The sequence below is a fragment of the Pseudophryne corroboree genome, chromosome 4 (assembly GCF_028390025.1).
Source record: "Pseudophryne corroboree isolate aPseCor3 chromosome 4, aPseCor3.hap2, whole genome shotgun sequence".
NCBI classification, from domain to species: Eukaryota; Metazoa; Chordata; class Amphibia; order Anura; family Myobatrachidae; genus Pseudophryne; species Pseudophryne corroboree.
In genome coordinates, this window is record NC_086447.1 from 436,818,333 (window position 1) to 436,834,160 (window position 15,828).

Here is a 15,828-nt window from a genome sequence, read left to right on the forward strand (position 1 = left end):
GAAAACGTCCAGTGATAGCAGCACATTATAGGTACAGCCAAGTTACGGGATGCAGCTAGAACTGTATCCCAGCCTGTATCACACCCCAAGTAACACAACTGAGGAGCTTCTCCGTTTCCAGTTACTGTGCTGCCTGTACAGTGTGGTCTCGTACACTGTAGCTTAGTGTGGGCTCGCGTACGCCCCCTGTCTGTGGTAAGAGTTAGTGCTCCAGCACTAGAAGGTTCCCAGTACAAGTGCTACATACGGTACAGCAGGGCTGTGCTCTCAGGATCCTGTTCTGGTACCCTGATTTCCCCTCCCTCTTGCTTTATCCTCAGATGTCTTCTCATATGCCGATTAAAAAGGGTCAGCACTCAGCATTATCCTGTTCCACCCCAAACCCTCACTTTTCTGCTTGCCCTCCCCACCACTCCTCCTGTGCTGTTCCTCCCCTCTTCTGCAGGAGTTAGAGGTGCACTGAGTTCTGCTGCTACCTCCAGGATTGGATGTCAGCTCCCTCATCCCTCTTCCAGAGGAGGCTTCCATCAGCTTGCAGCACAGAGAGGCAATGAGGAGCTGGGCGCCTGCTTGTTAGCTCAGACATCAGTAGGTAAGACCATGCACAGTGCCTCCATTTATATAGTGCTTCAGTCACCTGGCATCGTTGTGTTATGCAACAGTCACCAGTAAAGATGAGAATAGTAATGTATAATGTGTCAGATGCCATCCAGCCTGCAGCCCTCCCTGAACAGTGCACTTTACTAGCTGCACAACTGAGAAATATGTATGTGTAATTCTGGAGGCAGATACCCTGCAGCTATAGATATATACACATTCTCATCACAACTGCAAACTCTTTACAGCAGAATGAAGAAATAACAGAGAAAAGTGCAGCATACTGTCACAGTTACAATGTGTATAGGTACCAGTCTGCTATGTACAGGTATTAGCATTACAGGAGGTGCAGTGCAATTTAATGAGGACTGAAGTTTGCAGACTATTTTCATTGAAAGTCCTGGCTGCAAGTAACAAAGTACAGTAGTGCCATGTACAAGACAGCTAAGCCTCTGGTGTCAATGCCTAGAGCGCTGAAATAAAGTCAGCATAAACTTTCTAGTTATACTTATCTCAGTACTGGGATTATTCTTCTTATTTCTGTAATCAATGAACTAGAAAACAAAACAATATTGTATTTTTAGGATGGGACCCGAAAATATGGTTCTCATATTACATTCTCCCTTATCCGTTGTCTGCTAATTGCTGGAAATAAATAGTAAATCTCAGAAAACAGGATGCAAACACATGAAATAAATATTGTACACAAGGGCTAGTAAATAATGTATTACTACTGATTAATACAGTATGAGGAAAATTAAGAAAAATGTGACTTATTTATAGACACGTACTATATATTCTTAAAGTTTTAGTACATACAGTGCATGATATACAAATGTATGTATTAGGGTGCATCATCAACCTTACACTGGCTTAATGTTAGGGGACCCGGCTATAGTGTATATACATCATTTTTAGACATTTATATTTACTGTTACATAGACATGGAAAAAGCATGCATATTTTCAACACTCCTTTTATTGTATCCATCAAATAATTCAAGCAATCTAGACAAGAATCGGATAGAAGGGACTGTAACTCTAGTTATATTATTAATTCGTAATTCTCGCCTGCCACCTAGTGGACCTGGTGAGTATTACAAAGGTACAAATCAAGCATTGAAATTTGTTTATACTGTACATCACGTGTTGTGCAGGAGCCCAACTGCAGGATATACTAATGTGTATACAATGTGAAAAAGAAAATTGGCATAGAGAACACGGCTGCAAGAAACAAAATACAATTTACATTAGCGTAATCTCATATCAGTTGTTTCTAATTAATGTAGTGCAGCTGTAGCCAGCAATATATCATCACTTTGCATTAATGCTTTTAAGTGCATTATTGTATAAAGACGTGCTGTACTTTACCTTAAGTCACATTAACTGGCTCTATATTGTTGGCTACATTCGTCTTTCATTTTTGTAAAATGAATTGTTTAAAATAACTAGCCAGCCTGAGAAGTTAAAAGAAAAAAAATGACTTGAGCATTAAGATTTGGGATTTACAAGGAAGTGAGACAGGCAGGGAAAGTCTCCCCCTCAGGTGCTGCTATGTTTTAGGTGGCTTAGCCCACATGCAAGTAACAGCTTATGTGCTCTCATGTGCTTTAAAAAAACAAGTCACATCTATATGCAGCCAGATGGAACATCTCATGAGGATACATCTGTGAAGTTTTGAATCCTATAGGGAAGTTACTATTTCATATAACTATTTATAACCACATTAGCGCCATTCACCGTACTGTCTTTGCGTTACTACAGAAAACATGCCCTTGAGTAGAGTACACTACATAGGGGTTCGAAGATGTACTGACCCATTTCATACATGACCTGGCTGTTTCTCTATCAGATTTTTCATTGGCTTATTTTAGATCAATTAGTTGAAACGTTAGATCAATCAAAGTAAGCTTCGATGTTTGATGCAGACAAACGTCTGTGGGATGAAATCAGTGGAGTTCCCAATGCTTCTAGAGATACCTCTCTGCAGCAGTTGTCAATTGTATGCCACATAATAGTGCCCTAGTTGATTTTCTGAGACATAGTAGTGCCTTAGTTAATGTTATGCCACATAGTAGTGTCCTAGTATATTTTATGAACCATAGTAGTACCCTAGTTCACATTATGTCACATTGTAGGGCTGCCAGTACACATTATGCCATTACACAGTACCCCCAATTCATATTATGGCATACAGTGTCCACAGTTCATAGTATGCCACATTATAATACCTTCCAGTTCATTTTATACAACATCACAATGATTAGGACCGGGGGCTTAACTATATTGTAGGCCCCAAGTTGTAAGGGCCCTTATGTATATACTAATGGTGAAAAATGTATGTAAACTTTGACAGGGAAGGTGAGCCCCTCTCAGATCTGGGCCCCATAGCAGCTGCTCTGCCTGCACCTATGGTAGCTACGCCCTTGTGTGGCCAATGTTCCTCACATCAGTATTTTTTAAGCTGCTTTATGTAATTCGGCGAGATGTTATGTCATCAGCTTGTTTGTTGCGTTAAACAGTAACAACAGAAATTACTAAACTCTTCCTTCTGTAAATACTAATCAAAGCTGTATGTGTCTGTATTGTAAACACAATTTATCAGATACACTACATGGCGGAGAGAATATAACAGACAGGACTGGTGCCAACATTAGGCAAGCCTAGGCAGGTGTCTAGGGCACCAATGGTTGCGGGGTGCTGAAAACACTGAATGACTTGTCCATTTTTTGAATGCCTCCATGGAGCTTCAGCCCCTAACATGAAGTAGCATCTGACAGATTCTCCCAGCTGCTGCTTCTCTAGGTGTGATGGCTCTAAAGCAGGGGTAGCCAAACCTGGTCCTCGAGAGCTAGCAACAGTGCACACTTTTCAGGTCTCCTCTTTTAAAATGTGACAGTTAGTAATAACTGCACATGTGCACCTGCCAGGTGAGCTAGAAAACGTGAACTGTTGGTAGCTCTCAAGGACCAGCGTTGGCTAGCACTGCTCTAAAGTGTGGTGCTATGATATCTCCGCTAAGTGCTACACTCACAATGTGAAGATGAGAGATAGCACACCAAACTCCCACCTGCTAAATGTAGGAAGCAGTGGGATGGGATCGTAATATCCTTGGGGGTGGGTGCTGCTGCAGGTGAAGGGCAGTGCACCACCTACAGCAGTGCTTCTCAAATCCAGCTCTCAGAATACACTAACAGCTATGTTTTCCATACCTCCTCGCTGGAGCACAGGAGTATTCACCACTAACTGACACATCATTTGAGTGAGCCACAGGTGGTTCTAATTATTACACTTCTGATTCTGTTGTGAGGACTGGATTTGAGCACCTCTAGCACTGGAGCTGGCCTAGCTAACAGGTAACTGGTAAGCAGGGGTCAAGTCTTCACTAGGTTGGGAATATACAGTCCTCTGTAGTTAGCAGCTATTAAGTCCAGCGGCAGCAGCTATTAAGTCATCTGCCTAGGTCAGGTAAGGGCGAAGAAATGTATACAGTATGTCTAATACCCTGAAGAGGATACATGTATAGAAAATAAGTCAAATTAATAATGGAAGCTATTATGTACAAAATAAGAAGAGAAGAAGAAAGTGCTTTAATGTGGTCTGGCAGTAGTCAACATAATTCGATTTTAGCATAGGTCTTCAACCTGCGATCCTCCAGCTGCTGTGAAACTACACATCCCAGCATGCCCTGCCACAGTTTTGCTATTGAGGTATACTAAAACTGAGGCAGGGCCTGCTGGGATGTGTAGTTCCACAGCAGATGGAGGGCCAAAGGTTGAAAACCCATGGTTTAAAGTTTCTTGAGCAAGAGGTAGATGAGAAATGGGAATAAAATGTTTTATGTAAAAATAATGCTTAATATGTGCTAATAATTGCATCTTTATTGAATTAAATTAAAGAACACCATAGTAAATTAGCCAATATAATAAAATATCTACTCTGAATAATCTGAATACACATAGCAAACAATACAGATATTAAAATATTATGTTCACTATGCAAGGGTCTTAATAATGTTTCATTCTCTTCTAGGTGTACACATTTGGGCAGAATGGATCATTTACATCTAGTACTCCTCTTATTCTCTATTGTAACAGCAAACACTTGCAGGGGAGATGATGCAAGTCAGTGGGGCTACAACTCAAACATCAAGGAAATACCACACATTGTCAGTTCAGATGTTGTCCATCTTAACAGTCCGCTATTCACAGCAGAATCAAAGTTGGAGCTCCATGGAGCCTGTGGAATTGAGTGTCAGAAGAATTTGCCACCACCTACTCTAAGTGATCTTGAAAATTATCTTTCCTATGAGACAATGTTTGAAAATGGCACACGCACAATGACCAAAGTAAAGGTTGAAACATGGCTGCCCGGGAAGTTAAATCAGACAAGTACATCAGAAAAACCCAGTCTGCGCAGGAAAAGGCAGGTGTATGGCACTGACAGTAGGTTCAGTATATCAGACAGGCATTTCATGACCAATTATCCTTTTAGTACTGCAGTTAAGCTGTCTTCTGGATGCAGTGGCATTCTTATTTCACCCAAACACGTTCTAACAGCTGCCCATTGTGTACATGATGGCAAAGATTATATTAAAAGTGCCAAAAAGTTACGGGTTGGAATCCTAAAACTCAGAACAAAGAGGGGAGGCAAGAGACGTAAAGGCTCAAAGAAAAACAAAGAACCTACCCCTAGTGATGAAGATACTCTAAGAAAGGATGGCAAAAAACAAAGGAGAAAATCAGTACAGAAGAGATCAGCAGCAGAAGACACCGAGCGTGAAAGCACAGGAGTTGCTGGAATAGGAAAGGGCTCCATGGCTGGAAAACCTTCCTTCCAGTGGACAAGAGTGAAAGCTATACAGATCTCCAAAGGATGGTTCAAGGAGGTATCAGAAAACATGACCCTGGACTATGATTATGCTGTTCTGGAACTAAAACGTCCACAGAAAAAGAAGAAGTACATGGAAATAGGAATTAGCCCTGAAATTGATAAGATGCCAGGAAATAGAGTACATTTCTCAGGATTTGATGATGACAGAGCAGGACAGCTGGTATATCGCTTCTGCAGTGTTTCAGTGGAGTCTAATGAATTGTTTTATCAGTATTGTGATGCAGAACCTGGCTCTAGTGGTTCTGGTATTTACATCCGTCTCAAAGAGCCAAATAAAAAACAATGGAAGCGAAAACTTATTGCTGTCTATTCAGGGCACCAGTGGGTGGATGTTGGTCAGGAACAACAGGATTACAATGTAGCTGTAAGAATTACTCCACTCAAATATGCCCAGATCTGTCTCTGGATACATGGGAACAATGCTGATTGTTCTCAAGGTTGAACTTGGGTGAAACCATCAATAGCTCATATCTCAAGTTGATGGATCAGCTCAAACAAGATTCTCTAGAAGGTCATCTACTGCTCATACATGATACAGCAGAATTGAAAAAAGAAAACAAAACCTAATAAAAAAGGTGCTCTACACGATAAATTGGACAAGAGACTAAATACTCTACTACCTACATGTATTTGGATTTTTATTATTTTGTGAAAAGTTATGCGTTTATATAATGCCTACACCGTAGGATGTTCTTCTACAAAACATTCCTTGGAGGACCATTAACGGTGCTGCTTTAGGCATAGAGAGCTCTCAGGACTGCCTATCAGTATGCTACAGTACCCATTTATCACATATACATTCAGACTGTTCATAATTGTTCCTTAGATATATTTATAGTGTAATATAGCCCTGCTCACTGACAGCACAAGGCTCACTCTGCGTGTGGCATCATGGGATACATAACAGTCAGTGAAGGTAATGAAGAGACCTCATACAATATGGTTTGCCTACATGTTCTGCATTTACAGCAAATTACAAATTTCTATACTGTACCATTGGGCATAATGTTAAATGATAAAAATATACAATGGTTGCATTTGTGTGTGCATAGAGCTAAACACCCTGTCATACTGCATGGGATATTTCCAACTAAAATAATGTTTGCTATCCTACTGTGTTAGAAGCTCTGGATAGTCTGGAAGTGCCATTTCCTTACCGTGACATTTCCTTACCGTCCCAGAGACATGTTATGGCTTAACCCACTGTGCTCCTGGCTACCAGAGCTTAGTCAAGTCATAGCAAACACCCAATTTTAATTAATTATATGTAGGAAACACCAATTAATCTGGAGAGTTGCTAGGCATATGCACAGCAGCTGGCAGCTATATTCTGTACTGGCAGTAGGGCACACAGTGGTGAAAACATGGTGGTGTTGGCAAAGCAGATAAGGTTTCATAAATGAACCATATTATAATACACAAGTAATAAGTCTAAATGTAAAGGGCGTCTTCACTCTACTTTGATAACCTAAAACCTTGTGCTTGTAGTAGAAATGAATCACTTAAATATTCTTTACAATAGTGAAAACTCTGTATATGTACAGAGAGAAAAGAAGACTCTTGTGTTGGGGCACTCTTGAATAAATTGTGTGAATATAAAATATTGAAACTTTATTGATATGCATTAAAAACCTTTCCTAGTGATGGCGTCCCATTTATCCAGTTTATAAACTATGGGATATGTCACAGCTGGTCATTGAGTGATTGCAATGTCCTGCAAATCACTGTAGTAGTCAGCTGTAGTTTGTTAGTTCACAAAGTGAAGAAAAATTAAAAATAATAATAAAAATACATCAACTAGATTATAGTTAATATATAAAGTAATCACAATCTGGCAAAATATGTATGCAGTTCAAGGGGAGCCAGTATATATAATCGATAAGGTACAAATGATCATCAAAGGCTTATACTGATCTGCATTGTGTATTGTGGTGATGATAACCGTAAATACACTGTTGTGCCTTCCTCCCTTTACAAAGTATTAGGTAGGGAAAAAATGAAAGAAAGGAGAGGTGATGAATTCCCCGGGTTTGGACACAATACGCATTTTCCTTTACCAGGTAGATGTTGAGTGTGAGAAATTTATTATTTGATCAATGCAGATTAGTATAAGCCTTTGATGGTCATTTGTACCTTATCAATTATATATACAGGCTCCCCTTGAACTGCATACATATTTTGCCAGATTGTGATTACTTTATATATTAACTATAATATAGTTGATGTATTTTTATTATTATTAATTTTTCTTCTTCACTTTGTGAACTAACAAACTACAGCTGACTACTACAGTGATTTGCAGGACATTGCAATCACTCAATGACCAGCTGTGACATATCCCATAGTTTATAAACTGGATAAATGGGACAGTCGTTACTAGGAAAGGTTTTTAATGCATATCAATAAAGTTTAAATATTTTATATTCACACAATTTATTCAAGAGTGCCCCAAAACAAGAGTCTTCTTTTCTCTCTGTACATATACATAATTTCTGTGACTCTAGGGTGCACCACCAACCACAGTTATTGCCTTGAAAAAGGACGCATTATACATATGTTGGTCCCAATCATGTTACTTATATTTGCCCATGAATTTACATTTTGACTGATATTGTGCAGAATCAACTCTACTTTCTTTCAAATAGTGAAAACTCTGAAAGAAAAATAACTAAACAGTGAAGAATCCACAATTAGTCGAACAGCAGAACCTTCAATTTTGTCTTTTTTTTTTAATGGAATTGGATAATTCAAAATGGTGGTTTCCAAACTAAAGTAGGGTTTTGTACGATTCTCGGGAAAAAGTATGACAGAGGCGTCAGCTATATAGTTTTGGATAAAAGTACAATACTTCCAATATTAAGTGGATAATAGCTTATTTTGAGACGCACACCGACCCAGTATTCTCACTTCTGTAGCATTACTGTTAATATAGGATGATACATCCAGTACACTGTCATTAGTTAACTTTGTTAAAAAGTTCAGAAACTATAGTAGTCCGTTTTTCTCTGGAATTTAACCTATAAATATAGTTTAATTAAAGGAAGTAGAAGAATGGTTTTGTTTCCAGTGTATATATTTCACAGATCTATAAGGACAGATGCCGAATGTGTTCCTGCAAGGAAACAGGCTTCTGCCTAGAATCGCCAGAATGATTTCACTCATGTTATTTAAAATTTGACACTTTTAAATAAATAGTGCTAAACAGGGAACATATCTGTACAATTATTTTACATATTGGAAGGAATGGTTATGGTGCTATCAATATATAGCCATTCATTAAAGATATTTTTATTATAGGTGTGGTTTATTCACTCTTCTGCACCAACTACCTTAATATTGGAACTCTATTAATACAATGGCAGATATCTGCCAGGAAACACAGCCGACATCAAATATGCAACATCAGTGTAACATTTTAGGGATCTTTAATATGAATACAGGTTGAGTATCCCATATCCAAATATTCCGAAATACGGAATATTCCGAAATACGGACTTTTTTGAGAGCGAGATAGTGAAACCTTTGTTTTCTGATGGCTCAATGTACACAAACTTTGTTTAATACACAAAGTTATTAAAAATATTGTATTAAATGACCTTCAGGCTGTGTGTATAAGGTGTATATGAAACATAAATTAATTGTGTGAATGTACACACACTTTGTTTAATGCACAAAGTTATAAAAAATATTGGCTAAAATGACCTTCAGGCTGTGTGTATAAGGTATATATGAAACATAAATGCATTCTGTGCTTAGATGTAGGTCCCATCACCATGATATCTCATTATGGTATGCAATTATTCCAAAATACGGAAAAATCCCATATCCAAAATACCTCTGGTCCCAAGCATTTTGGATAAGGGAGACTCAACCTGTAGTATAATTCTTGGTTATGTCAATCAAGCCATTCAAAAAATTCCAAGGGAGCAATTCAGTTACATGTGAGGTGTCGTTTTGGAGCAGCACAGTTCTTCCTCTCACATCAATCAAGGTGCACAGTAAAACTTGCGATGTCGCAGTCACTGAATATGGAAGACGCATGCAGCAGAGCATTGCTGTGATCCTCAGCGGGATATTGACTGGAACTGAATTGCCCCTAACAAACAATGATTATTTTGTTTTTTTACATATAGACTGTAAACTAAAGATGTGCGACGCTGACAAATAAAAGTAGACTAGAGCAGTGTTTCCACCATTAGTTCCCAGGGACATCTAACAGTGCACGTTTTCCAGATCTCCTCAGTATGACAAGTGAAATACTGCTGATGACCTTTTAAAATGTGCCAGCCAGTAACGAATGCACCTGTGCATCAACTAGGAGATCTAGAAAACATGCACTGAGGACTGGAGAAATTTGAAATGCATTGTTCATTGACACAATCAATTATATGTTTATGTTTCAAGTGTTCATTCTCCTCTACATGGAGAAAATAGGAAAACATAACAAAAATAGACTTTCATTTTTCTGGAGAGCAATGACTGAAAATGTAATATTGCAATGGTCTGATCCAAATGAATGCCTTTGAGAAAAGTAACCTTTAGGTGCACTTGTAATGCAAGTAAAACAAATATGGCTATAGTAGACATTTTACTCTGCAGTATGCTTTGTATACTTCGGCAAACACAGGGATGAATTACAGGGGTGTGGTTCATCAAATCGACAGTATCTAGGTCGACAATGTTTAGGTCGACCACTATAGGTCGACAGTCACTAGGTCGACATGGATGGAATGTCGACAGGGTTTCTAGGTCGACATGTGCTAGGTCGACAGGTCTAAAGGTCGACATGAGTTTTTTTTTTTTTGGGGTGTCGTTTTCTTCGTAGAGTGACCGGGATCCCAAATTAGTGCACCGCTTCGCTCGCCATGCTTCGGGCATGGTGCCTTCGCTTCGCTCGGCACAGATCACCGTTCCAATCGTAGTCCACGTGGATCGTTAAGTATGAAAAAATTCAAAAAAAGAAAAAAAAATGTGAAACTTATGTCGACCTTTAGACCTGTCGACCTAGAAACCCTGTCGACCTAGTGACTGTCGACCTAGATACTGTCGATCTTCAGACCGGATCCCGAATTACAGATGCCCAGTATCTTCCAAATACATCGGATTTGCAGTTTTTTCATATGAAGAGAAATACTTTGTGCGGTCATATTTATCACACAGCAGTTCTTATGCTTTCCTTCTTGTATAGCAGTGTGACGTGTAGGCTTTTCCAGAGCAGGGCTCATAATACAAACATTTTGGTGAAATCAAATGTTCTCACCACTGTCCAATTCCTGTGCTTGCTACATTTTTCTTTTATTATAGAAACATTTATTTCTATTTGCAATACACAAGGAGACCTCAATGATAATTGTTTGGCAATGGAACCATTTGAAACAGGAGGTGTGATTAGCAGTATAATCTTCCATTGGACTCACAACACTGCTCTTCTGATCCTTCCTCCTAACACATTCTGCAGATTCCCACTTTCCTCCATTCCCTACCACACACACGACACTGCATATCATATTATCCTGACATGCTATCCCCACACTGCATCACTGCAGCAGGGGTGGTCTTCTGTTTGCCGGCGGTCGGGCTCCCGGCGCTCAGTATACCGGTGCCGGGAGCCCGACAGCCGGCATACCGACACTTATTTTCCCTCGTGGGGGTCCACGACCCCCATAGAGGGAGAATAAAATAGTGTGGCGCGCGTAGCGCGCCACCGTGCCCGTAGCGTGGCGAGCGCAGCGAGCCCGCAAGGGGCTCATTTGCGCTCGCCAAGCTGTCGGTAAGCCGGCGGTCGGGCTCCCGGCGCCGGGATGCTGGTCGCCGGGAGCCCGACCGCCGGCCAGCCGTAGTGAACCCCTGCAGCAGATATTGTGCAACTGGCCTAATATCAACCTGTGTGGCCAGTGATTACTTTTATTGGGCATCACTGTATTTGCTTTCAGATTAGAGCATGGGACTGATCCTGGGATAAGTGTGATGTCTTCTGACTTCACTAAGAGGGCTCTTTCACACACTCCGGTTTTCCCCGGATGGCAAAAAGCCGGTCAAACTTGGTCCGGCTTTTTGCCATCCGGGAGGGTCTTTCACACACAACGGTTTTGTGCCATGTTTAAGGCTGTGCGCGTGCGCCACAGCACAAAAAACCCATTGTGTCTGAAAGCGCCCATTCACACACGTAACTCACTGCCTGTAAGGACAGCGCGACCCCGGCAGCCGGACCTTTCAGTGGATATTTTCGGCTAGGAGCCGGCAGCTTTGCTGGGGCCGCACCGTGTGAATTGACACATTACTCTGCATGTGTCTCAGCAGCACGGCCGCGGCAAAATGCCGTCCGGTATTTTGCCGGCCGGCGCTGCCCGGAGCATGTGTAATAGCCCATAAGCTCCAAGTCATGCCGGAAATGAATCAGTCACAAAGCACAAACCATTTCGTCAACTACATGCGTGGGGCCAATTTTACACTTCTCCTGCCAGGCTCAGCTAGTGTGTGGCCAGCTACAAGTGGACAAGTCACGCAGGGGTCTATTCATGAAGCAGTGAAAAGGGTGGAGAAGTGAGCCAGTGGAGCAGTTGCCCATGGCAACCAAACAGCACTGAAGTAACATTTATAATTTGCATACTATACAATTGTACGGAGCAGCTGATTGGTTGCCATGAGCAACTTCTTCACAGGCTCACTTCTCCACTCTTTTCACTGCTTCATGAATAGACCCCCCAATCCCACAAAACCGCACAGTCTTTGCTTGTTTGCTGTAGAGAACATTCTGATGATCGGATTGGCAACAGATTGATCTTTCTCTGCTCACTCCAAAAATGGAGACCTCTAGATCAGCAGATGATAAATTGTAAATAAATCAGACCTCTGGTAAAGGCACCTTAATAAAATGTCAGATTACAAGTCACAGCAATAATGTCACAATGGGCACATTCTGATAACGTACCGCAGTCTTTGTGCAGAAAATAGCTTTGCAATTCTGATTTTAGATGAGGTCTTCTAAAAAGCTGCATGTAAGCAGAGACTGGCAGAATGCTAGGCACTATCCCCTCATTCCTCCCAATATCTGCAGGAGACATGGGATTTTGGAAGAGGACTGAATGTTTAAACATGCTTTAAAGTAATTCCTTTATGGTTAGAAATGTTTAAAGCATAGGCCTACCACCATGATTTCTAACTTTAATGTTTTACTGGAAACCCTTATATGTAGTATTATGGGATTTTAGTATTACTAACTGTATGGAATCCCTCTTACATCTCAGGATCCTTATGCAAACTGTAGTTCTACATGAAAGGTCATATTTTGTAAGGAACTAGTTTACATTTACATTCTCTACCTATATTTTCCATCCGTACGTATGGTCAGGGATTTCAGAGAATTTTTGTAATATACATTTATAAGTTATTTCAGGGAAAAAGAACAAAAAAGTAAAAATCTCCAAAATGCTACAATGAAGCTCTGATGAGCTTCAGATTACATACATATATATATATATATATATATATATATATATATATATACACACATACACAGTTGTGCTCATAAGTTTACATACCCTAGCAGAATTTGTGATTTTCTGGCCATTTGTCAGAGAATATGAGTGATAACTCACAAACTTTTCTTTCACTCATGGTTAGTAGTTGGGTGAAGCCATTTATTGTTAAACAACTGTGTTTACTCTTTTTAAATCATAATGACAACAGAAACTACCCAAATGACCCTGATCAAAAGTTTACATACCCCAGTTCTTAATACCGTGTATTGTCCCCTTTAACATCAATGACAGCTTGAAGTCTTTTGTGGTAGTTGTGGATGAGGCTCTTTATTTTCTCAGATGGTAAAGCTGCCCATTCTTCTTGGCAAAAAGCCTCCAGTTCCTGTAAATTCTTGGGCTGTCTTGCATGAACTGCACGTTTGAGATCTCCTCAGAGTGGCTCAATGATATTGAGGTCAGGCGACTGTGATGGCCACTCCAGAACCTTCACTTTATTCTGCTGTAGCCAAAGACAGGTTGACTTGGCCTTGTGTTTTGGATCATTGTCATGTTGGAACGTCCAAATACGTCCCATGCGCAGCTTCCGGGCTGATGAGTGCAAATTTTCCTCCAGTATTTTCTGATAACATGCTGCATTCATCTTGCCATCAATTTTGACCAAGTTTCCAGTGCCTTTGTAGCTCACACATCCCCAAAACATCAGCGATCCACCTCCGTGTTTCACAGTAGGAATGGTGTACCTTTCATCATAGGCCTTGTTGACTCCTCTCCAAATGTAACGTTTATGGTTGTGGCCAAAAAGTTCAATTTGGTCTCATCACTCCAAGTGACTTTGTTCCAGAAGTTTTGAGGCTGGTCTCTGTGCTGTTTGGAGTATTGTAAGCGGGATGCTTTGTGGCATTTGCGTAGTAATGGCTTTCTTCTTGCGACTCGACCATGCAGCCCATTTTTCTTCAAATGCCTCCTTATTGTGCATCTTGAAACAACCACACCACTTTTTTTCAGAGAGTCCAGTATTTCAGCTGAAGTTATTTGTGGATTTTTCTTTGCATCCCAAACAATTTTCCTGGCAGTTGTGGCTGAAATTTTTGTTGGTCTACCTGACCGTGATTTCGTTTCCACAGAATCCCTAATTTTCCATTAGAGTTTGAACACTGATGATTGGCATTCTCAATTGCTTGGATATCTTTTTATATCCCTTTCCTGTTTTATACAGTTCAATTACCTTTTCCCGCAGATCCTTTGACAATTCTTTTGCTTTCCCCATGACTCAGAATCCAGACACGTCAGTGCAGCACTGGATGAAAGATGCAAGGGTCTTTCAGGAGTCCAGAAACTCACTGACCTTTTATACACACACACTGATTACAAGCAAACAGATCACAGGTGAGGATGGTTACCTTTAGTAGCCATTCAAACCAGTTTGTGTCAACTTGTGTGCAATGTTATCAGGCCAAAATCTCCAAGGTATGTAAACTATTGATCAGGGTAATTTGGGTAGTTTCTGTTGTCATTATGATTTAAAGAGAGTAAACACAGTTGTTTGACAATAAATGGCTTCACCCAACCACTAACCATGAGTGAAAGAAAAGTTTGTGAGTTATCATTCATATTCTCTGACAAATGGCCAGAAAATCACAAATTCTGCTAGGGTATGTAAACTTATGAGCACAACTGTGTATATATATATATATATATATATATATATATATATATATATATATATATATATATATATATATATATATTTATTTTTTTCATTCATTATACATACATATCCCAGTAGGTTCCTGTATGAATGGTCGACAGTCATTAGGTCGACCCTATTGCTCGACATTGGCATGGTCGACATGGACAATGGTCAACACATGAAAATGGTCGACACGTGAAAGGTCGACGTGGGTTTTTTTTTTATTACTTTTTTTGGTGTTGTTTTCTGCGTAAAGTGACAGAGAACCCCAATTAGTGCACCGCTTCACTCGCCATGCTTCGGGCAGATTACGATCCACGTGGACTACGATTGGGAACGGTAAAGTATGGAAAAGTTCCCCAAAAGAAAAAAAAAATGTGAAAAACTCACGTTGACCTTTTCATGTGTCGACCATTTTCATGTCGACCATCCAAACGGATACCATCCCAGTACAGGGGGGCACATGGATAAGTGATAAAGCAGTGATAAGAGGAAGGCGATAACACACCAGCCAGTCAGCTCCTGTCAATTTACATATTGGAGCTGATTGGCTGGTGCGTTATCACCTTGCACTTAATACTGCTTTATCACTTCTTTATCCCTCCTCCAGGCTTAATACATCTGCCCCAGGTTTACCTAAAGTGCACCCATCGCTTGCACAGAGTGGAACATCTATTTTTTGGGCTAAATTATATTATGAGAATGCAGTCTATGAATTCACTATTACTGAAATCACTGAGGAACTTTGTGACCTTGATTTTTTCCCTCAGTATTACAAATAGTTCTAGACTCTATTGGTTGCATTCTTGTTAACATTGGTGTAGCCCATTACATGGCTGCCTCAGTATTTTGAGGTATTTATTAGCATGTGCTCATTACAATGAATATCTATGTGGAGCAATGTATCTTTATCAAATTAAATGTATTTGACAAGACTGATGCATTTTTCTTTCCAATGAACTCTACAAAACGTGGTCCTTAAGGTGACCGGGATCCCAGCTTCGGGATGTTGACCGCCGGCATCCTGATACACACCCCAGAAAACAATATTGGTAAGCTAGTTATATCTTTAATGGCTAATGATAAAATTTGCTCCCATATTTAATCCCTGCTTTTCACATACAGGACATTCAAGATATAAAAGTGAATGGAATTCATGGAAAGATGT

General features: G+C 40.1%; 1 protein-coding gene across 1 annotated transcript; it reads left to right on the forward strand.

Annotated features, from left to right (window-relative positions):
* Positions 1-231: 231 nt before the first annotated feature.
* On the forward strand, positions 232-7,100 carry PRSS35 (serine protease 35). Its single transcript, XM_063916904.1, has 2 exons — positions 232-592; positions 4,629-7,100. Exon 2 carries the CDS (start codon positions 4,648-4,650, stop codon positions 5,929-5,931), a length of 1,284 nt encoding a protein of 427 aa, XP_063772974.1. The 5' UTR covers positions 232-592; positions 4,629-4,647; the 3' UTR covers positions 5,932-7,100.
* Positions 7,101-15,828: the final 8,728 nt, after the last annotated feature.